General features: G+C 47.1%; 1 protein-coding gene across 3 annotated transcripts in view; it reads right to left on the reverse strand.

The window, feature by feature from the left end:
- Positions 1-25,230, reverse strand: part of TNRC6A (trinucleotide repeat containing adaptor 6A) — a 42,930-nt gene that overhangs the window by 15,617 nt on the left and 2,083 nt on the right. For 2 of the 3 annotated variants that reach the window (XM_075284067.1, XM_075284065.1), the window contains exons 2-6: positions 24,251-24,298; positions 13,365-13,455; positions 12,987-13,008; positions 3,399-3,713; positions 439-486 (exon numbers count right to left, since the gene is read on the reverse strand). In XM_075284067.1, the coding sequence (XP_075140168.1) occupies positions 439-486; positions 3,399-3,713; positions 12,987-13,008; positions 13,365-13,455; positions 24,251-24,298 (524 nt within the window). The remainder of the gene's footprint in view (positions 1-438; positions 487-3,398; positions 3,714-12,986; positions 13,009-13,364; positions 13,456-24,250; positions 24,299-25,230) is intronic. The other variant, XM_075284066.1, reaches the window with a different exon arrangement.

Below are 25,230 nucleotides of genomic sequence, written 5' to 3' on the forward strand. Positions count from 1 at the left end.
AGAGTAAACTACCAATAGGAGTAGGGAATAAAAATCTTCAAATCCTGGGAAATTCCTTGGATGTCAAGGCTGCCAAATACCACTGTACTGGATTGGGCAGCGACTAACCTGATGCAAGTAAACGACTTGGTAGTGATCGCTGACTGCAGGGCTGAAACCGAGCAGTCGGAGATCTGTGATGAACCCCATTCAAACCACTACTAGAATAAATGCGCTGACTTCATTTACGGCAAGCTGCAAAACCCATAGAAGGAGGAACGCGACTTAGTTTACGAAAGCTGAGCCACAAAATGCAAAGCGACGCCATTCGTAAGATGCACACAAAGCCATGCAAGCCATCTATAAGCCACAAGCAGCGGAAGGCAGCAGAGACTGCAAGCTAGGCAGCAACAAGCACAGCAAGAAGCAAAAAAAAAGGCTTGAAAAATAAAAATTCACCTAGCTGGTTAGGGGAGTGGCTGACCAAATCCCGAATGGGAGGCATGCCTATAGGAAAGCAAGAAATTAAAAAGAAAAAAAAGGTTATTTCCTGAGGATTGTGAGCTCTGGATCACATAGCGGCGGCCTATACAGCGACCTGGGCCCTCACAAATTTCTATTTCCCCCTCGGTATGAACTGCCCAATAAGTTCTGTAATAACAGCTAAGGATGGTATAATCATTGTCAGTAGGCTTGAGTTGCCCAGTCCCATCCAAGTGAAAGGGATCAAGCTGCAGTACCAGGCACCACCACTACAAATTGTTTGGCGCTGTGTCTGGTAAACAATGAAGTGCACAGACCTAAGTGACAGCTCCGGGCACAGATGAGCCGTTCCAGCAACTGCTGCTGCAGTGGACAGGGAACTGCTGCCTCACCCGCTGTATAGCAGAGGTGGCTCCGGGGAACTGCAGCTCCATTCCTATTACTTGAATAAGATCAGACGACGTGCACTCCCCGTCCCGGCCGCCTCCTGAAGCCACTGCGGTGAACAACTTATCATTTTGGGCCAGAAAACCTCTTTCAAGATCTCTGCTATCAGTCCTGCTCTGGATACAAACCTGCCTTGGTGATGTGAAGAGCACATAGATGCACGGCTTGTCACGGGGGCTGATCGCCGCAACGAGCCGAGCACCGTGTCCCCATCACAGGACCAAGACTGATTCATATCCCTGGGAAAGTATATGGTGCCCAATGAAGGGATACGACGAGATATCTTGAGATAAGATAACTGCTGCAGAACGTACATAAGAATAATGTAAATTATAATAGAGACGGATAAAAAACAGAAAATCCCTGAAACACCCGACAATTCTGATACGATAGGGAGGCCAAAAATCTGCTGAGTGTGCAGCATGTCTTATAGCCTGCAGACTAGAGGCTGTAAATGTATTCCTAAGAGCAAGACACAGATATTAAGGGGCATCCCCGGCTCATGAAGTGGTGATGCACTAACTACACTTTCTGCATGAAGGGCCGCAGCTTTTATACAGCGCTCATCCCCGTCAGTCTCATCTCTGCACAGTGGCGTTCATGACCTCCTGCGGTGCGGGCGTTCTGCGGCCTACCTCCCCTTACACAGCTGGATGGTCACAAGTGCTGCTGGGTAAGGAAATGCAGACGGCCCCATTTACTCGACTGTATTTCCCTGCGCAGCAGGAGGGCGGTCGCACCGCTGTGCAAGGCAAGACCGAAGGGAAGCCGCACTTATTGAGCGCCGGAGCCTCCTGCCGATATACCACCACTTCAAGACATGGTAATACCCTTCTAGATTTAAAAGGCGAAAAAAATAAATAAAATAAAAATAAAATAAATAGGAAGCCGGCCTGACCTCAAGATGACAAGTTTTATAATAGGTAAAAAAAAAAAAAAAGCTGCACAGGCATCAAAAGAAGCCGCCATGTCCTTACACCTCGGGGGGCTGCCAATACTGGACAACCCTTTAGAGAGGACTATCATCTCTCCTAACATGTCTGGATCACCAATGACGTCATTCTGGAGCATCTGATCTTAGAACGCTGGGGAGCCGACAAGGACCCCCCCCCCCCCATTGGTCAATAGGAATAACAGAGGAGCAGCACAACAACCAGTCCTGACATGGCCGACTTTGCAAATCCTTTTTAAAAAGTGATGGCAAGTGTATTTAAGGCTATACTTAAAGGAAACCTCAAGTCAATTTGGGAAGCTAAAGCACCCACACGGGTCATTACAGACCAGCGGCTTACTGTCTCAAATATCCCTTCAATAAAGCCATCCCCGTGCATCCATGAAACATCTTTATCTAGATATGCCCCCAATGCCACGCAACAAATAGTCACTGCACATGTGCTGATGTCTGGCGCATGCACCCTGGAGCAGAGGGATACTCCTTTAGGTTGACTGAATAACTGCACCGATATAGGGCGTATGGCTGTAGTGCAAATATAAAGAGATTTTTAATGCAGATATGGATGGCAGTACAACAGGGTGACTTGAGACACCAAACCCAGGGTGCATAAGGGTGGTTTAGTCGCCCAAATCACCCTGATCCATTTCCACCTGTGTTGTATTTTTTGAGCCTCCTCATACCAATTTAGTTTCTGGGGTTTGACCATGAACATTTACCCCTCATCCACAGGACAGAGGACAAGCGCATTATCATGGGGACCCCAAAAATCATAATACTGGGGACCAATGTCCCCTGCTTAAAGAGAGCATTCCCTTAACTTCAATGGGACCGACAGCACAGTCCTTGGCCATCTTGGTCCTAAAGAAGAGCAGTCATGTTCTCCATTTACATAGGGTCTCAGGTACCCGTTCTTATGATCAATGAGGGTCTCAGCAGTCAGATCACACACATCACCTATACTGAGAAGCAGTGCATGGGACAATCCCTTTAAAGGGAGTTTCTGGGACTTGCCCACTGATGACAGGAAGGATCATCATTTTGCATTCAGTGGGGGTCCAGCAACTGTGTCTCGCTGGATCAGCTGGTGGAAGAGGCCGGTGTGTTTGGTTGAGCACTGCAGCTTCTTCACTGAATATCAAGCTCAGCGCCTTGTGCTGCGGCTCAGCCCCATGGACTTGAATGGGACTGAGCTGCTGCTGTACCAGGCGATTGGTGACTGACACTAGAACAGGGAAGAGGCCAGAGTGCTGCAGCTACTATACATGTGACGGACATGGGTCCAAGATACTAGACAGCCTCCGATCCATCCTAAGGATAGGCCATCGCCACTTCTACGTGGAGCGACAACAACACGATCTTGAAAAACCATTATAAAACACCCAAGGAGAGCAAAATGAAAAAGTTTTCTAATATTATACAGTCAACCTCCATCCTAGTCCTTGCCGCTAACTTATACCATAGGCGTGGCTGCAGGAATGGATTGCGTACGCTACATTAGAAAGCTTTCGGCATTGTCAGTGGTGTTCCCCTTTACCTGGCTGAGCTTCGGGCGCGGTGTGCTCCGGACACACTACAGGGCTGCTTTCTGACTCTTGGTTTAATACTTTAGTGGCTGAGCCCAGACTGGCGGCGATGCCGGGGATCTGCTTTCCACGCTTCACAGGAGGCCTCTGTTCCTGGAGTCGGAATCGCGGTGGGACTTCTCGGGGAGGATAACGCGACACCGGCGGCTGCTGCTGTGGACTGAGTGCTGTGGGCCGCTTGGCATTATTATTCTGAATGCTGGTTACGGTGGAAATGCCACTGTTCCCATTCACAGGCTGAGGCTGGCTTAGTATTTGTTCTGGCACTGCGGGGGAAACAGAAGAAGAACGGACAACCATTAGTGATCGCAACGTACAAATATAACCCTACTATGTACGACGGCTTACAAGTACTGCAGTGAACCAGTGGGGCTCCGGGCGAGGACTCTGGAAGCTTTCCCGTGAATATTGCACCACTTGACTAGCTAGTTGTACCCAGACACCGGCTTTGGATAACGTGTTCAGCAAATGCACCAGGATAGGACGTCCGTCACCAAGAGAAGGCCAAAAATGTCTCCTTTACAGAGTGATCTTATAATGCTGACAAAAGTGAACGAAGCATGCTGGGAGTTGTAGTTTCACAGCAGCTGGAGTGCCAAAAGTGGCCGATCCTTGGTCTATACACGTGCATAGATCAGGGTATGTTCACATGGCGCAATTTTTGAAAGTGGAAATTTTTATATAAATAACGTTATATTTATTCTTAATTATTAAATATTAATAACTTATATTTATATTAATATAAAATATAAAAATAAATATAAGATATATTATAAATAAAAATCATCATCATCATCATCTCTGCTGTGGAGTTAGATGCTGCGCAGGCCGGGTACCATTTTTCCGCCCCCCCATTCATCCTATGACTGTTTTCCGACTATTGAGGGACCGCGACATCTGCCTTCTATCGAAAATGGAGACTAGAGCCGATTCTGTATCAAAATCCACTTCAAATCCCTCCTGAAATGACATCGCTCTGTGTGAACAGAATCTAAGGCTGTCCACACAGATTAAACAGCCATTTTCACTACACCTGCACACTGGGGCTCAGCCGAGGGTGCATGTGTTCTCCGTAGAGAGACAGACCTTATCCTTGTGTATATTAGCTGACATACAACCACCCAATTCCCCTCTCCCTTGACAAGGAGGCCTCCGACTACATTGGTCCACCAGTCCTGTTTGTGCGACTGTATGGCCGACTATTAGGACATTCTCCTACCCCGGACACTTCTAGATAAAACTACACAGGTCGAACAAGAAAATCCTCCAGTTCGGTGAACCAGTCATCCCTTCTGACCGATACCAGCCGGGGTATAAAGGGCCGAGGGCTCGCCATTCACTCTGAACGCTGCAGCAAACTAGAGGCTGAATGCAGTAGGGGTGTAAACAAGCCAAATCCAGGGGAACGCCACAGACACAAAACAAAGAGACAGCGCCACACAAACAATGACACGGCTACCCACAACACCCCGCGGCCAGACCCCATAGCCCCGGACACCTCTGTGCCACAGCAACAATTTCACAGCCCACTGCAGATCTCAAAAATGAAGTGTCAAGAAAGGAGATTACGCCGACAGTCCATCAATAAGGGGAGCGCATCACAAAAGTGTCATTTACACTAAAATATTCAGGCTGGGAAGAGAAACCCTGAGCCCGGACTCATTCTTATGCTGCAAACCCGCAAGCGTCAGGGAGAGAATAAGGGCTTATTCATCTGCATTAAACACACACAATATATGGAGGAAACCCACGGGGCTTGTATATACTCTGCAAAACACATTGCATCCAGTCTGGACCAAGTTTTTGTTGCATATTTTACCCCACGGGGGTCAGCAACCTTTGGCACTCCAGCGGCTGTGAAACTACAACTCCCAGCATTCTCTATTCACATCTATAGGAGTTCCCAAACCAGCAGAGCAGACCTGCATGCTGGGAGTTGTAGTTTCATTCTATGTATTGTAAAGGGTGAAATCCTCGGTGCAAACCTGCAGCCTAAATAGGCATCGTGCAGAACTAAAGCCGGCACTGCACGTCAGGTCGTGCAAATTATCGACACCACATAATTTGCACCAAAAATAGAACAAATCCACCCAAACTGTGCAAGCGAATGTCAGGATACACCTGCTGAACAAACCCCAACCGGCAAGTTGTGTCTCCTCAATGGGCACGTGTAGCATAGCACAGTCTGCAGCAGACAAGAGATTTCCTAAAATTCCTTCAGGGACCTGAGGTGCCCATACAACGTACCTTTAGGAGTCATTGGCATTAAACTGCGGCCGTAGATCCCGCTGACGCCTACATTAGTGGCTGCTCTAGGCTGACGCCTTGTTCTTTGCTGCTTTAGGATGAGTATTTTATCTCTAAGTCAACGCCCAATAAATTTGGCACCGTAACAGGCCCCTTCTGTGCTCGAGCGAGCGTGACCAGCCCAGCGACATGCGTCCGATACCTATGGCGTTGTGACCGGCGAGTCGTTGTCAGGCTACGGCTCTCATTAGTCGCAGGATTCTGCTGTAATGCAGTGAGTGGCGGCTTCCCAGCTGGTCAGGGCATGCTGGGAGTTGTAGTTTTGCAATAGGTAAACATCAAACTTTGCAGCTAATTCGAGCCGTATCGCTGAGCTTCCATTTGCAGCCAGTTATGAGTCAGGGGACTGGCATGTACACAGCAAAAAACTTATGTGGCATCCGGACGGCTGTAGGATCGCAACGAGCCATTTATCTGCATGTAAACCTCATTACCCGGCACAAAAACAAACAACCTAAAGCTCCGCCATTCAGCGTGGGGACATAAATCTACAACACAAGCAGAATCGAGCGGTTCAGCCCGTCTGGCAAATCCCTTTACAACAGCGCAGACACAAGCAGCGGCGAGCTGCTCCCTGCAGAGCTTCCCATGTTACTAGACTTGTCAGTAAACTAAGATTTTTGGCCGGGACGGGCACAATGAACAATGACAGCTTTACGCTTCCACTGACACCCTATAGACGCCGGCAGCACCCCTCTACCATGTACACAGCTCGCAGTGACAGCCGCCCCTCTGTTTGCCAAATGCAGCTCAATCCCATTACAGAAGGAGGGGGGAGAAAAAAAAAAATCCAAGGCAAAGCAGACACAAACCTGACGGAAATCCAAAAAGGAAGCCTCCAAGACGCTGATCGGAGAGCGCCGATCCAAGGAAAGACGTTTCCAACTCCTGTTGCTTTCCCACTCTGCAGATTTCATGAGAAAATGGAGGAGAAGCATGGTGTCATTTTACTCCTGTGAAAGCCCTGGTTGCCAACTCCTCCTGACGGAGGGGCCCGGACGGACCAAGTCTCCCTCCCTTCTAATAAATAACGGCAGCTGTCTGAGCATTAATACTGCTGGTAAAAACAGCTCTATCAGGAGGACGCAGGCTGGGGAGGGGGGCGCTATCTGCGGCACGGGGGCTGAGCGGTAACGCCACACTCCTCCATTCTGCCGAAAAAGAAAAAAAGGGGGCTGACAGTTTAGGAATGCTGAAGGGCACACAGAGGAAGTCTGACACACGTAATGTGCTGCACTAGAAATCTCACTGCAAAAAAAAAAAAAAAAAGCTGCAGCCTTGGTCCGGGCTCTGGAAAATATCTTCAGTCAACGCCAGGCGGTTAACTCGCTGTCGCCGGGACTGCGGAGCGGCCATTGTCAGGGGGTGTTGAGTGAGGATTTAACCCCGTGGCAGCCAAAGGAGCAGGCGCGATGTGAACGATCCTCCGACTGCTCGGTATAGGCCACGACGGTCTGGGAGATCTTAGCGAGTGAATTGGCATTAACCCTTTTGTTACTGCTCTGCATTACATACACACACGTCCAGTCCTAAGCGCACCAGTAGTTTTATGGTCTACGAAGCAGACACAAAGCCGGCGATACCCCGACCGGACGTAGCGAGCAGAGCGGATGGATCAGGCCTTTACAAGACGTATATTAAAGGCTCTACACGGATCTGTCTCTCCACAGTAACAGACCACAAACAGAACTCGTGTAGTCTGATCCGTATTCTGATCACTTCTTACTAAAAGTACATTAGGACAGGAACGAATCGTCGAAAAAAAAAAACCCTTAGAGATTTAACTCTGCCTTGTGCCATCCCTCTAAAGTGACAACTGGGCGTTACCGTTCTGGTCACAAGATGTGCACCTAGACAGCCTGCTCCTGGCATCAGCACGGATGTGTCATACTATAGTGCCAGACGCAACCCCCGCCGGGCACACCCAACGCTCAATGTATACGTAAATTTCTAGGAACAACAGAGGAACGGAACAAAGTGTTCTAGACGAGAAGCTGCAGCTATTATACGACAAAAGCAGGTACTTCCTACAGACAGGTCAGGAGAGGTGAGCAGTGCACCATGCTAAAATATTTGGTGGGGTCCAGACAGCCCCCCCACACACTAGATGTTCGGACGGTGTAGTGACCGGGCTCCATTATTGCAGCTCAGCTCCCACTGATGCCCATAGGCCACAGAACCATCTGATCCCTGCCCTGGGTGTACGACGCCTCAGCTGATCCGTGCAGGCACTGGCTTTTGCTGCTCCATTACTAGTGAAGGTTCTTCCATAGATAATGCAAGACTTACGATACCAGACCACTGAGTGGAGGGGGAAGAGTCTGTTCTCCTCACACAATGAATGAAGAGGGGAGGGGTTGGGTTCCTCACGACCTGTACCTGTCTGCAAACTGTTTTGTGTGCAGGCACCAAGAGGATTTTTCAGGTTCTACAATGTAAGGAGTGCTTAATCTACTTCTGACTAGCTGCTTGTGGTATTGCTGATAAGGTGTTAGACAAAGACCACGAGTAGATTTCCTTATTGTGCTTAGATTTCTCTCTTTACGTGTCAGGGATCTTTTTAGCTACATCATAACCTGAATCTTGCAGTCCAGTGTCCCTAACACTTCCAATAGGTGTGTGCTATTTTACAGTTACTCCTGGCAGAATTTCTTATACATAAACCAGTAGTATTTGTAATGAAGAGGGGAGGGGGAGGAAGACTGTTCTTTATGGAGTCTCAGAGTCAAGATGTGCTGCAGCCATAATGGGGATAAAAGTATCAGACTGGGATACCGTGTATGAAGGCTTATACAGCTATCAGATTGAGAACAGACTAAAGAGGGACTCCGTGCAGGGGAATACGTGGCTGCCATACATATATTTTTTCTGGGAGGAAACCTAAGCACACATGGGGAGAACAGCCTACGAGCAGAAGCTTTGGATTGAAACCCAGCACCACTGTGTTGCAAAGCGACCTCGCCAACCACTGAGCCACTGTTCTACCCTTTAATTTGGACAATGCCTTTAAGTAGAATGCACAGGCCTGAACTACTAGGAATATTCATTGTATTAATATGATCCAGTGACCGGGATACAACTAAATGGAGGGAGACCATCAGCAGGTTTGGGACCCTATAAAGTAAAAGGAACCTGCACACAGTTTTTACTAAAGCAGTTTCCCCATGCACTGTGTGAACGCACACTTATCCCCAGGATGTTTTTTCTGATTTGTTGATGCATTAAGGTTACAAAACCGAGTGTAGGAAGGAAACCCTGACTTCAGTGCGATGTTGTCAGCCGCGCTCTTAATGTTCTTGCCTCACGACTTGGTTTCCTAACTGAGCCCTGAGTTGTTGACAACATCTGCTGTACATTACATGAGAGCGCGACGCCCGGCAGAGAGCGCGGAAAATTTCAGAAGCCGGTAAGGTAGCTGCAGAATTAAAAATAGATTTTCCTAGAGAAAAGCCAGAAGGGCGAAGAGAACAAAGACGCGAGAGGAACGGGGCCGAAATCTGTGGGAGCTACAAAAAAAAAAAAAAAAAGGCTCAAAAACGTGAGCGGAGACGGCAGTCACTACCAGGGGAGAGCGGTAGCAAACACGTCATAGGACGCACACATCCCACATCCCAGGGGTCACTCATCTCTACTCCTTGGTCCCGATTATTACCATTGCAACCCATAGTGGTGGAAGGAGCAGCTGGAAAAACTGCATCTGTGTGTACACGGCTTTAATAAGTCGTCAGGTAGGAAGCCAAGTGCTTGCCCGGCTTGTGCACTACTGAAAGCAAGTCCTTGGATTTACAGCACCGCTCACATCTCCTATATCCAGGGGAAATAAAGATGTAAGAGTGGAAACCCATTCACACAGTACATCCTGTACAGACATTTATCTGCATGAGGTACCATTTACTTAGTCAGCAACAAATCACCCTCGCTCCCAAACTGAAGGCTGGCAGGACAATGGGCAGCGGCAGCGCTCGGGACTCCATTAACAAAGGGCTGACACAGTCAGAAGCCTCCGCTCCCAGGAGGAGAGGCCGATACACAAACCTTACAGGAAAACCTCAATGGGGCTTCGGGAACGGGTAGCAACAAATCCTTCCTGCTTCTAAAGATGGTTGAACCAGGACCAGTCCATTGTCTAAGGCTGTGGCAGGGTGCACCTAAAGTTATAGTCAATGGGGGAAGAGGGGGTGTATTAGGCTCTGTATGGGCTCGCTGTTTTAGCAGTCCCTATACAGATGTGAACCTAACAATGTATAAAGGACGATTCCAAGATTTCCTGGACAAATGATTGGCTGATGGCCAACTCAACTAGACGGGGTTACAGAGATCGATCGACGACCTGGGCCTTAGTATAGGACATTAATATCATATAGGTAGGGGTCCCAATCGATGAGGAGAGGGGACTATACAGTGTAAGGAGCGAGACAGAGGGTCCCTTGAGATTCTTTGATGGACCAGAAGGCCACAACCATTGTAACCAGGAGCATTGCCCTACACCATGGACTGAAGCATCTGCCTCCAGCTCTGTATACTATAAGGAATTGCCACATCCAAAGCACCCAGGTCACAGCTCAGTCCCATTCAAATGATAGGGCTGAGCTGGAGTACCAACCATAGCCACTATGCCAGGATGCGTGAAGAGGCCGCAGCTGATCGTGAGGGGGCACCAATGTCAGACCACCAGCAGTTTTCAATGGTGAACCCATCCCAAAGATATTAATAACCCTGGAAAACCCAAAAAGCCAATAAATTAGGCAGAAACTTTTCAGAACCCAAATAGAAATGAAAACAGCGAGGGGTACACGTGCGGCCATCTGTCCAGTCATGGTGACCACAAGACTAGAGGACTCCTGTTCTTCAAATAAGCGAAGGTCCCAACGATCAGACATTTATAGCAAATCCAAGGCCTGCTGATCCTGCTGTGACTACTGGGTCCAATAGGGGAAAAATCTCTGCAGCAATGTGGACGAGGCTACACAAAGATACATCGCTATTTACTGGTGAAAATGGCTGTAAGTGATCCTTTGCTTTCTATTATATATTATTGGTGCCTCTTACACCACCGTAACTGGATATTACCAGGAGTTACATAACCGGACATGGTTCTGATTTATTGCAAGCTCTTATTGTAACTAAAACCAATCTGTCAGCAGCAGCAACAACAACGACGGCAGAAAGTCACCCACGGGCTAAAGCTTTTCATGGAAGGAAACAATGCAAGCCTCACATTATAATATAACGCTATATAATAATAGTCATATCCCTGTATACACCACTGATACGTGTTATTACACAATGTGTCATAGGCTTCTAAAGCAGGACGAGCAGATCACAAAACAGACTGGAGATTCAGGTCCTTACAACGTGTCTGAGCCCATTCATTGCTTTACAAATGAGAACCGCAGAGACCCAGAAAACAGCAAAGCCCCAAATACGAAGAGTGCAAATACTGGGGAACCATATCAGAGTCACAGGTATCTATACACGTCATATATAGAATAAACACATGCAAATGCTTCTAGGTTATTCCAAAGGATATAGACATAATGGATGAGAGTATATTTACTTATCCTGTATTATACTCCAGAGCTGCACACACTATTCTGCTGATGCAGTCACTGTGTACATACATTACATTACTTATCCTGTATTATACTCCAGAGCTGCGCTCACTATTCTGCTGGTGCAGTCACTGTGTACATACATTACATTACTTATCCTGTATTATACTCCAGAGCTGCACACACTATTCTGCTGATGCAGTCACTGTGTACATACATTACATTACTTATCCTGTATTATACTCCAGAGCTGCGCTCACTATTCTGCTGATGCAGTCACTGTGTACATACATTACATTACTTATCCTGTATTATACTCCAGAGCTGCGCTCACTATTCTGCTGGTACAGTCACTGTGTACATACATTACATTACTTATCCTGTATTATACTCCAGAGCTGCGCTCACTATTCTGCTGGTACAGTCACTGTGTACATACATTACATTACTTATCCTGTATTATACTCCAGAGCTGCACTCACTATTCTGCTGGTGCAGTCACTGTGTACATACATTACATTACTTATCCTGTATTATACTCCAGAGCTGCGCTCACTATTCTGCTGGTACAGTCACTGTGTACATACATTACATTACTTATCCTGTATTATACTCCAGAGCTGCGCTCACTATTCTGCTGGTAGTCACTGTGTACATACATTACATTACTTATCCTGTATTATACTCCAGAGCTGCGCTCACTATTCTGCTGGTGCAGTCACTGTGTACATACATTACATTACTTATCCTGTATTATACTCCAGAGCTGCGCTCACTATTCTGCTGGTGCAGTCATTGTGTACATACATTACTTATCCTGTATTATACTGCAGAGCTGCGCTCACTATTCTGCTGGTGCATTCACTGTGTATATACATGACATTACTTATCCTGTATTATACTCCAGAGCTGCGCTCACTATTCTGCTGGTGCAGTCACTGTGTATATACATTACATTACTTCTCCTGTATTATACTCCAGAGCTGCGCTCACTATTCTGCTGGTGCAGTCACTGTGTATATACATTACATTACTTATCCTGTATTATACTCCAGAGCTGCGCTCACTATTCTGCTGGTGCAGTCACTGTGTATATACATTACATTACTTATCCTGTATTATACTCCAGAGCTGTGCTCACTATTCTGCTGGTGCAGTCACTGTGTACATACATTACATTACTTATCCTGTATTATACCCCAGAGCTGCACTCACTATTCTGCTGGTGCAGTCACTGTGTACATATATTACATTACTTATCCTGTATTATACTCCAGAGCTGCTCTCACTATTCTGCTGGTAGTCACTGTGTACATACATTACATTACTTATCCTGTATTATACTCCAGAGCTGCGCTCACTATTCTGCTGGTACAGTCACTGTGTATATACATTGCTGAGGCTCACATTTAAGATGACAACACTTGCCAGATATTAAAGGGGTTGTCCGAGCCTAAGAGGCTGCCTTCTTCCATAACCAGCAAAGCATCCGCTCATAGGTCGCGCATCCGCAACTCAGGTCCACTACAGTAACTGCCGCCAAGCGCTTATCCTATATATGACCTATGGAACAGAAGTGGTGCAGGCTTTTCTAATTCTGTTCAATAAATGCAAATAGCAGAACCATCAGCGCGGCGTTCCATCCCGTAGTTACAGTGCAGAGTGAAGAGAGGGGCTTACCTTTGTTTTTTTGATCAGAGGCCTGAAATAAATAAAAAATTAGAATTAAAATACTGCAGTTTATCGAGGCTCCTGTAACATACGAGTGTACTGCGCTATAGTGGTATATGCTACACAGGCCGATGGACATGGAAAGGATTATTAAGCCTTAGTCTCTGCACTGGCGTCTATGGCCTGAAGGGTAAGGGCCACCATGGCTGTCTAGTACCTGCCCCTTGCCAGGGTGCCTGACTACAATGCTCACATTTACTGATGAGGATGTATTCACACTGCTCAGATCTCACCAGGCTCGTTCCTCGCTCCTTATAAATGGGCGAACTATTTAGACACATGGCGACACGTGCGGGGGATAAGTCAGGGCTGCAGGCTTCAGGTTACCTTTTTGGAGGCGGCTTCCTTTTTCTTTTTATCGTTCTTTCGGTTTTTCTTTTCTTCCATTAACTGTACTTCCTCCTCGTGCGCTGTGCCCCTAAAGCAAAGACCAAAAGCATCACAACCTGTACCCAAAGGGATAGAGGACGGCCAGACATGACAGCAAAGGCTGAAGTAGATGGACAATGTGCTCATGAAGAGAACCCCTTACAAAGAAGAGCCATAGGGAATATCAGCATAGATGTGTAATATCTGGATGTGCCAGAGCGGGATCAGTCCTTACAAAGCAGATCTGGGTCATAAGTGAGTTACTGAGCAGGATGACGCCTTCTAGGATGTCCATAGGCTCAGACACGGCATGTAGGAGAGGGATGTCCTCATGAGATAGGGATGGTCTATTTCCCTAGGACTTATAGATGTCAGTGCTAAAACGGCGTGCAAGATTTACCCTGTAGTAAGTAGGTGAGTGGGTTTATCCTCCTGGGGAGGGTCTCCTCACCCAAGTCCTTAAAGGGATCCTATCACTCAGACATGATTTTTTTTTTCTTTTTCTAAGTACCACGTCGGAGTAGCCTTAAGAAAGGCTATTCGTCTCCTACCTTTCGGCGCTGGAGAGAGTTCTCTCGCAGCATTGGGGACGCCCCCAGTGCTGTCTGAGTGCTGGGACCCGCCCCCAGTGCTGCAAGAGAGCTCATTAGCATACCAACAAGAACTGGGATTGTAGGCGAACGGCGGCGCATAGAAGACGACGAAAGGTAGGAGACGAATAGCCTTTCTTAAGGCTATTCCAACGTGGTACTTAGAGAAAAAAAAAAATATATATATCATGTCTGAGCGATAGGATCCCTTTAAATGGATTTTCCAGCCCCAAACGGATTTTCATGCTGAGGACCTATCCGCAGGACACCTTCTACATTTCCCTAAGACCATTGCTATGCACTGGATGGGGCTGCTGCAGAACCTCTATTATCTGAATAGAAGAGCCATATGCGCCACCCTTCCACTGCAGCAGCTCTTGGCATACAGTGCTGAAACGGCTTATCTTTGTTTAATGTGGGTGTCCTATCTCCACCCACTGCGAGTCCAGAGACTGCACGAAAAATAGAGCTGCGAGTCCAGAGACTGCAGGGTAGGAGGCAGCATGCGACCAGAGCAGGGGGTGATGTGGAGACAACCAGAACTGGGACAGACGCGAGAAGTCCTATAATTACATGGCGGCCATTTTTCTCTATGATTGCCATGTACTCTAACAGGTGCCCTGCAGGGGAAATGCAGCGGTATTTAAGGGGCGACCGGAACCGCAGCGACTAGCTGACCGCCACTTTGAAGGCATTCTAAAAGGTGATGTCGCTGTTATATCTATCACTCCTCTGAAGATTGTAATTTCTTACAAAAATACATTACAAATAAATCTAAGTATAAGGACTGTTCATGGTCCATATGGTGAGGATCACAGAGCAGCAACAACAACAACAGGGATCAGTCTCTGTAGGTTTAGGATCTCGGAGGATTTCCTCTGACAATCGCCTGTTTTCTATTCTTCTCTGGATTTGGCAGCCTTTGCTATAGATAGATCACAAACAAGACAAAATGTCAAGGCAGGATTCACCCAAATTTAGCACTTCCCTCCCGAGAGGATCCGTACAGCTGAAGTAACACGGGGCCTGCCTGACCAGGATGGAATAAGATTCTCATTAATAATGAGGGGACGTCTTCACGACACAGCTGAGCGCCCCTCGGAGACCGCTCCTCTAATGATCAGCGCCTCCAAATTGCCAGGCTCCAAAACCCAAATTGTAGAAAGATTACGCGTGCCCATGGATAGCTCCCTCCCTCCATACTGGCCGCTCTCCGGCCCACAACAATAACACAATTGTTTCACCGTTCCAGGCAGATCTGTGGAAAGAGTCGCATTTAACCACTTGCTGCAAGCGCTGCTCATGGGAGATGACTGGGATATGGATATTGTGCAGGCAGCCATAGACACGGTAGGGAAACCGGCCTCACCGGCCCACTACAAACCAGAGGCAGACGACGCCTGGACAAAGTGTATACACGAATGCAAACACACACTTCACGGGGATGCATTATTTTTTGCATCTGGTGTACCAGACTTGTGTTGCACCACTACTGGCACACGTGCAAAACACAGATCTACTTGCTGTTGTAGTAAACGTATTCCCACCCCCTCTTCGGTCCAGCGCCCTCGTGTCACCCGCAATGCTCTCGCCCTTTGATGTTCAGGAACCGGAGTCTTATCTGAATTGCAGCTCACAGAGCACGTCTCCTGCCGCGTGACGCATCTACTGACCAGGGCTAAAACCGTTAAGCGCACCATTTACTGTCATTTCCATCCGACCTGTAGCTTTCGCGCCCCCCCCCCCCCCCCCCCCATAGCGTCCACACACCAGGATCTAAGTCTCAGCACCTGCCCTGTTGTCAGCGACAGCCTGGTGTCAGACTACAAGATCCAGCAGACATTACAGGTTGAGGTTTAATTCGTAAAATTCGTTCCATGGCACTGGGAATCTGAGGGGCTACATGAAGTCTGAGGGGGGAGATATCGTGCAAGGCACAAAATTGAGCCCCAAGTCACATGGAAATTCATTTCAGAGACAGAACTTTTTCAACAACGTAGTGAATAGAGCCATAGTCTTATAGTCCAGTAATGCAGAGCGAGTGCTATACATACAGCATGTACATGGGGAAGGGGGCAGTTAAAGGGGTTGTTGTGGATGGTCATATTGGTGACCTATACTTAGGGTGGGTTATTAATATCAGATCGGCAGGGGTCTGGCTCCCGGGACCGCCACTCATCAGCTGTTTGAAGAGACCGCAGCATTCGGGTAAGCAATGCCTTCTGAATCACTTGAATGGGACTGAGCTGCAAGCAAGCATGTAACTAATAAATGTGACATCTTTTGTAGTTTGCCATGTGGACCATATTAGGTTTTTACCCCCCCCCGCCACCACCAATATGAGCAGAGCCCTGGGTATAAGACAGGAGGCCAGTCTATACCTGTGTACACCGTGCAGGAGGTCTCCGAATCTGTTATGGACTCCCAGGGGCTTTCATGACTCCTCTGTTAGTCACCATAACCTCCCCTTAAAGCTATAGGAAGGAGCCAACTATTCTTCCAAATAGTAAACCCCTGTGTGTGCCGCAAAAGCTATTCTGAGGTACATGACGGGTGCAGTATTACAGACCCACAAATGGCTGTGTGAACAGGTCTTATAATTGTCCTAGATCACGACAAACATTTCAAGCTTCTCAGTGTGGCCCCCGCCCACAAGTGGACATCACCCCTGCAAGGTACCTGTACCAGCCGGGGGTATAAGAGTAGGGATCACGTTCCCTTTCATTACACACGGGTTGTTGTTTGCCTAGTAGTCAGATTGCTCAGTGATGGGCACAGATAAGAGTCCAAGGGTCACCGCTCAAAGCCCAATCTGTCCTATGACAGCAGTAACACAGGGACTGATAGCGAGCATTTCCATCAGTTGGCCGCCAAGTCAGGAGCGGTTCCCTTCATAGCTAAACCAATATTTTTGATCATTTACCGTCATGGACCTAGAGAATCTTACCAGTGGGTAGACTATAACGCCATATGAGGGTCACAACCTGTAAAGAGGACCCGTCACCGACCTGACATTGCTCCATCGTATTCACTTTACAATAATCCTGGACATCTCTGAACGCCATGTTGTGTTATCCTCAGTTATTCCTCCTACAAATGTATGAATACATTGAAAACGTGTATTTATAAGTTTCCCGGAGGAATAACAGAGGAGCGGAACAACTGAAGTTTTAAAGGGAAAAAAAAAAAAAAAATGCTGCCGAATTGATATTGAGAAGAGTTTACTAAGACATGTCAGGAGAGCAGACATTTGTATAGGGGTTATGCCATGATACATATATCCTATACATAGAATATATAGCTGATCTGTGGGTGGTCTAACCACCAAGACGACCCGCTGATCCCAAGGATGTTCTACCCGCACCTACTGGACACAACCCGCTGCCATTCGCTTCAATGGGAGTGACGGAGATGGCGAAAACACAAGCGCTCTGCTATCTCCATTGATGTGAATGAGAGTAAGGAGGTCCCGTCTAGCAGGGGACGGCCTACATTCTGCGGAGTGCAAGACCCCCTCACCCTCCTATCTCAGGATCAGCAGTCAGACCCCCACCACATACACACTTTACCGCATGAACATATTCCATTAACCCTAACAGAGGTGATAATACACGGGGTTATTACAGGTCACCCACTCGGTCACATTATCCTGTCCCCTGGCATGAAGCAGTATGAATGTACTTTAACGCTGGCATGAACATGGCAAACATCAGCCCGCGCCTGGGGTTTCCAGAGCCTTGACATTTGTACTTACATGAGAAGACATCCAGAGGCGGCCACTAAAGTCCTGACAAGACATTAGAAATTCTGTCCGGCCGTTTCGTGGTGACAATCCAAAGGACTGACACCCCAGCAAGTTCTCTTATTTTGCATCTATAACAGATTTCTATGGCACCGTGCACATGGTTGTAGTTTTCACACATCCATGTGCGGCCATTGGACAGTCCCACAATACGGAGCAGGTCCTAGTCCGACTTGTTTTTCACGGTACAGTCTCATCTAGTCCACAGAGATAGTCCATGCAAACTGATGCCAGCCCTTCCTTTTTCCAGGGATTTGCACATGACTACGGTTGTGTTCGCAGGGTTTATGTCCAGCCTTAGACTGGTCTTACACGGCTGTAACGCAAGTCCGCCATTGAGGGTTTTCAATGGCGGACACATTATATTCAATGTGGCCTCTTACACCACCGGATATTTTATCCGTGGTGTGGCTGGGCCGCAATTTATAGGACATGTCCGTAATGGCTGTGAATTGCGGCACTGCACGGACTCGTCCATAGAACTCTATGGGCGAGAGCGGCAGGACACGGAAATCTTCGGAGTCCATGTTGCCGATGAGCAACTTGCTGAGCGTACATTCAATCCGGTCGTGTAAGACCAGCCTCACACTAGTGGTCGAGTCTCCATCATTTGGGTCTGCACGGTGACCTCATCCACGTAAAAAGTGGTTACCAGTGGACACCATAGATTATAATGCAAGCCCTACTTGCAGAATGACTTCTCTCTGCCAATATACGGCAAATCTATGGCGGAGTCTCCAACACGCGTGTCAATTCGCCTTACGCTGGGTTCACACCTGCGTTCAATGTGTCCGTACTATGGTTTCCGTCTTCTGCATGGCAGAAGACGGAAACCATAGATCGGGTCCGGCCGTGCGCGGCGGTGAGCGTTTTAGGCTCTCCGCCGCGAAACCGGATTTTTTTTATCCGGACACAGAGTAGTGCATGTCCGACTCTGTGTCCGGATTATAAAACCCGGCTTCGCGGCGGAGAGCGCAAAACGCTCACTGCCGCGCACGGCCGGACAGCTTTCTCACCCATTCAAATGAAAGACTCCTGCAGGTTTCCGTCTCCTGCATCTGTTTTATGCAGGAAACGGAAACCTGCAATAAGGAAAGAAGAACGCAGATGTGAACGAGCCCTTAGAAAGACATGGCCGCTTTCTTCTAACTTGTTTTATGGTCGCTCAGCTGCAGTCCATGGCCAGGGGTGGTGCAGCCTGAGAAAGGAAGAAGCCAGGTTTTTTTTCCTAACCATTGACAACCATTTTAACCTAATTGCAGAAGGTTCTGCAGCTTTGTCATCAGTACAGGGCTCACAGAAATACTTGCGACCTAAACAAACCCATATGGTTGCAAAGATTCAGTTGCAGAGATTTACACAACGAGACTGCGGCATCTGAATCTGCTCCTGAGAAGCCCCTGTTAGCTCTTCTGCCTGAACTGTTTTGGCAAAAACACATCCTCTATGAGACAACACTGGAGCAACTTTTCTTGGCACTGTGCTGTTCCTCTATTATTCCTCTTGGAAATATATGAAGTGATGGATGAATAAATATTTATGAGGGACATTGTAGCTGTACAGATCCCGATATACTCAGGCATCAGGCTGTAAGGGGGGAGGAATGGAGAGCCATCACATTACCCAGGACAACAACAGAGTAACTTCACAATGCACCAGTATTGTAACACTGAGGGGAAACAGGTCCTCTAATGTATTCCCGTGCAAAATCCACAGTGCATATAAAGGGTTAAGTGCAAAGCAAAAAGCTGCAACACGCACCAATACAAAGCATGCAACAGTATAAAGAACACAAAGTGCTGACAAGTGTTGAACCAGCGGCTCGGGCATGTCAGACGTTTAGCTCTATGACTGACTTGCCCGCTCTATCCAGGGATACAATTTTGGGATAAAATGCATTTTAGGCAGGTGCCAGGAGAGGACTCCGCACTGCAAGGATCAAGGACGGTCAGATCTGCTGCAAAAGCGGACATGGCCCGGGGATAATCTAGCTGCAGCGGCTCCGGCTCTTCCCCACCCCCCTGGCTGAGAATTCAATTTTCAAGCCGTAATGTCCGCAGGTCACCTCTCAGCGCCCCCTGTGAGATCACATCCTGAAAATAAGTAGAAGCATCCAGCAGGTCTACAATAAAAGTGTCACAATACATGCACGCCGCCGCTTCACACAGACATAATAGAGTGAAGTGTGTATACATATCCTCCATCCTAATACGTGCACCCCAGAGGGGGATCTGTGTGGTGGTGACGACTACGGCTGCATGACAAGATCGCACTATAACACGTGGTTGTGCTACTACACATGTACACAACAAGACAGTTACCAAAATCTGGCGAGGGTCACAACCGACAACACAGATCAACGTAATCAGTCTGTGACTAACTTGCAACGGCTCCGAAATTTTATTTTGGGTGCTGTAAATATTAAGTCAGACGACTCGCAGTCTGATCCGGCATCCGATTTCGATGCAACAAGTTACAAGACAAATCGCATGCTTTTTTTTTGTTGCATTATTAAAATCACCATGTAGCCCTAGACAGATAGGGCAGTGCAGATAGGGGTTAGTACTGGAGCCTTGCAAAACTGGAGTCCAGGGCTCGATTCCAGCCAAGTACAACATCTGCAAGGAGTTTGTAAGTTCTCCCCGTGTTGAGAGTGTAGGAGGAAACCCAAACACAGACACATCGGTAGAGAATTTAGATTGAGAGCCCTGGTTCATTTCGGCTCACTTCACAGCTGCGTTCGGGGAGTCCACTTGGGGATCCCCCAAATAGTAAACCTATCTGCATTAAAAAAAAAATATATCAGTTACCTTATGGGGTCCGCCGATTTCCTAGACTATAATGGGGTCCGTGTGGTTCTAAGAAAATGCAGAGAGAAGAGTGCCATCCCATTCCCCTAAATGCGGTTAGGGGAACGGAATGGCCCAAATGCAGAGGTGAAGCGGGTCTTACACAGTTACCATCATAGGAATCAATCTCTGGTTCTCTTGTTTCCTACCGTCCGCAGCCTCCTTGCCAAAGACTGTTAGGACAACCCCTTGGAGTCCCCATCTATATCAGATGATGGGAGTCTGACACCCGTCTCCCCCAGCTCGAAGCAGATTGTCAGTGTCTGACGCCCACCATTCTGAGATCAATGACCATTCCAATGAATAGGTTATCAATGGATTTTCCTAGCGGTCAATATTCCATTTTGCAGGCCAGACGCGAATACAGACAAGAGTAGGAGTTGCTCCATATTTTGCAGATGGATCTGCACTGATGTGTACAGGACCTCAGAAATGAATGGGCTCCTATACAGTCTGCAGTTACACATCTATAACAGTAGGCACGGACGTCACCTACAGCGTGGATTCAGAAAATCTGCATGGCTGACACTGCGGCTGTTTCCATTTCCCAGCTCTAGATACCAAGTTATTTTGCACTTGAGATATCAATGTCTTCACTTTCCACAGTAAAACAAATAGTTCTGCCCTTGACGCTTATCTCTGAGATACCACTAATAGGGAAGAGATTACAGCAGATCACATGTATACACAGCGCTCTGATCCAACACATGCCCATAGACATCACTAGGATCAGCCCCGCTCCGCACTCACCTTTGCCCTATCCCCAATCTGGAAATTTTTACATTTCTAACAGGGTTTTCTCTCCAGCCAAGCCCATAAATTATTTTCTAGGTATCAACTTTCACTTTCCTTTTTTCCTTGCAGCGTTGAATATTTTATGGCGGTGTCAGTGGCTACTGGGTAGTCAGCGAGCACTGGGGAGGGAATCGATTATCATCAGGTACACCCACCTCATTCCCAGGTCTTAGCAATGCAACACCACAAATAGGGAAAAACAGGGAGGGAGGGGGGTGGAAAGAGTTCCTAGATAGGTGGCTAATACATTTAGGAAGTATGTATACAACACCAGTGTAATCCCATGTGCACAAAGGACAATAAACAGCAGATAGCCACAAATGCTTGCAATGCAAGGTGCTGTAGGTTTTGGCACGCCAGGGGTAACTATTAGGAAATCTATAGGTAAACGGAGTGTGGGCTATATCTAACATAGCAAGCTTATCTCCAGCTGAATGTATACAGCTTTATCAGAACCTGCTATAAACACAGTGAAAGCTCCTGGAGATGAACCTGCACCTAGAAGTGCGTTATATATTAACCCAAGAATCTGACACTGAACGCAAATGCAGCAGGAAAAAGACAGTGCAAGTCTCTGGTCAATCACAGAGGTGGATAGAAGACCTGGACTTGCTGCAATCTAATAACTAGAATCAGAAAGGGGGTCCCCAAAACCGTGCCACTGGCTGCATCCAATATGGCAATACAGCTTCATTCACGTGCACATGGACTGACTGCTCTGACTCCTTCATAAATGGCTGAGAGCCTGGGTCAGTCAAGTCAGTGACCGAATCTTAAGAGAGTAGCCATGTACCAAACTAGACAATTATACAATGTTAGCTATAAATCAGTAGCCCACCAACTTGCTAGTCACAGAGTTGTCAGATACATGGCAACCTGCTGTTACGTAATGGCCACCAGACAGGACAACTAGGGCTACACAGCAACTGTGACCTCCATAGCACGACCACCTGGAGTGAATAGGGTTGTGTTGCGATCCCAGGGGCACAGCAAATTTGACTTCTTGTTGCAAAAAGCAATGCTGTATTTTTATTTATTTTTTTGCAACCAGAACTCACAGTAACTTCACTGTCGCAATGTAACTCCATTCACTTCAATGGGTGAAAGAGTTGCAGGGCGGTCATTGGTAGCGCCATGGGATTTGCAGCCAAAGTTTGCCCTTGCCAAGCACCAGAAAGAGACAGGCCGCTCCCAGGGAACACTGACTGTAATATCGGGAGTCTTACACAGGACACGGAGTGGATGGGTAGGGGGGTTATCACTGTATATAATAAACCATCATTGCCATGAGCATAAAGCCAGCAGGTTATGTACAGCTGACACTGGGAACTAATCCATGGGCTGTTCCCCGGCTGACCAGTGAGGGCGCTCTACAGTGAAGGCTGCAGACATACAGATATTTACCACGCATTTAAATGCTGGCCCTATTATTTCCTACTTAATCTTGATAACATCTAAGGCCCTGTTCACATCTTGTCTTTACTATATGCAGTCTCCCGGGGTAAATGCAGAATATAAATATAGTCCCTGTACCCAGCTTATGCCAAAAGAGTGACCTTGATGTTCAGGGTCTTCGGAAAGCCCCTAATGGGAATGTAATGGTGACTTAGGGGTGCAGCAGAGAAAGTCGGAATTACAGTCTGCAGGGCCCTGATCTGGGCATCTACATGCAGGGGCCACCGCATTTGTCTCCAATGTCACGTACTTATCTACAGGGCTGACCCAACTTTCCCAAAAACAGATACAAAAATGTAGCAACATAGTAGATAAGGTTGGATAAAGACAAGGCCATCACATTAACATAAAATTGATACAGGGGGGTGGGGAGGGAGATTGTGTATATATATATATATATATATATATATATATATATATATATATACACATAAACACCACACACAAACACAACCCACAAGGTTGACACCAATTGCCCCATGTCATACCAAACATGCCAATTGTACTAAGTCCCTGGATCAAGCTATCCAAAAAAAAAATTCTAGCTCCCATAACCTAGGATAGGCTTTACTTTCAAGAACAAGACACAACTAGACAGAGGACAACTCAAGGACATAGACTTAGGCCAGGGCTAGGTGGCGACAAGTTGCATTGCCAAAGATAACAGATCCATACTACCCTCAGTGAATGTGGTCACGGCGCGCCTTGCTGTAACGCGACGGTTGCAATAAAATCCAAAACCGCTCTGGGACAACTTTTGAGCAACCACGTGACCATATTCACTTGGAATGACGTCCGTGTTACAACGCCATCTCTGACCTGGCGGGGTACGACGTGCTCGCCATTTAGCCGAAGCCTTGCTATTAAAGGGGTTGTCTGGGCTTATCTTCAGAACAGGCCATACATTTCTAATCAATCAGATGGATGGAGACAATGGACGGAGCTTTCTGCTTCCGGCCCCATATTGTATACTGAACGTGCGCTGAAACTTGTCTACAGGTCAGTTCGGGATCCAGATGACGACCCCCTAGTGATCATAGATTTATGGTCCATCCTGAGACGAGATCATAAAAAAAACAAAAACATAAGCCCGGACAACTCCTTTAAGGAAACACGGATACAAACTTCTAAAAACAAGCAACAGTAACAATAAAGTAATGTGTGTGACTCTTCTCCATCTGAGCACAGACACTGGACATGGCGATGAGCGCACACAGCGGCCGTATCCATGCACAACAAGTGACTACTGTGGTGACTCACAGCTGGAGAATGGGCGTCACGCCTACCCCTGCCGCTGACATTTTAACATCATCCAGACAACACTACAGACACTGGGGCTGCTGACAGACTTACCTCCTCAGACTTCCTTCAATGTCTTTGGTAGCTGCAGCGTCCAATGCTCTGTAATTAAAATCTATATTAATCCTGGGATGACGTAAGAGGACGGCTGAAAACATACGGGCGTTGTGCAAGACGTACACCATGCCCGGACACAATATAAACACATACATAAACTGACTGCAGAGATCCCTGCACTAGACAGACACCTTATAGGACACTCGGCATTACATAAGGCCCCAGAAACTATAGAAGAAATTGCAGACTCATAACACAACGATGTCCCAATCTACACCCAGAAATTTACATAATGCAGTGTATGGAGAGGATGCAAGACGGGTAGGAAAATACTGCCAGCTAGTGAGCTACAGTGATCACGGGGTTAAGTGTGCGCAGGTCACTGATGACTATATAGAAGATTATTATGGAGGCATACAACATTATATATATATATATATATATATATATATATATATATATATATACATACACACGGGTCTGTATAAGGGTGTTTATAGAGGGGACGTGCCAAACCATATTTACAACTATGCATTATAGAAGAAAACTGGTGCAACGACACATTCCCCTATAGACTGTACAGAAACACACACATATAAAGAAATCTCACGGGATGTAAACATGTGGGTACCCAGTGCACGTACCCCCATATCTAATGCACATATTCCAGGATCCAGGGCATGTACCCCTATATCTAGTGCACATAATTCCAGTATCTAGTGCAGGTACCCCCATATCTAGTGCACATATTCCAGGATCCAGGGCATGTACCCCTATATCTAGTGCACATATTCCAGGATCCAGGGCACGTAACCTCATATCTAATGCACATATTCCAGTATCCAGGGCATGTACCCCCATATCTAGTGCACATATTCCAGGATCCAGGGCATGTACCCCCATATCTAGTGCACATAATTCCAGTATCTAGTGCAGGTACCCCCATATCTAGTGCACATATTCCAGGATCCAGGGCA

This window comes from Leptodactylus fuscus, chromosome 8 (assembly GCF_031893055.1).
Source record: "Leptodactylus fuscus isolate aLepFus1 chromosome 8, aLepFus1.hap2, whole genome shotgun sequence".
NCBI lineage: Eukaryota > Metazoa > Chordata > Amphibia > Anura > Leptodactylidae > Leptodactylus > Leptodactylus fuscus.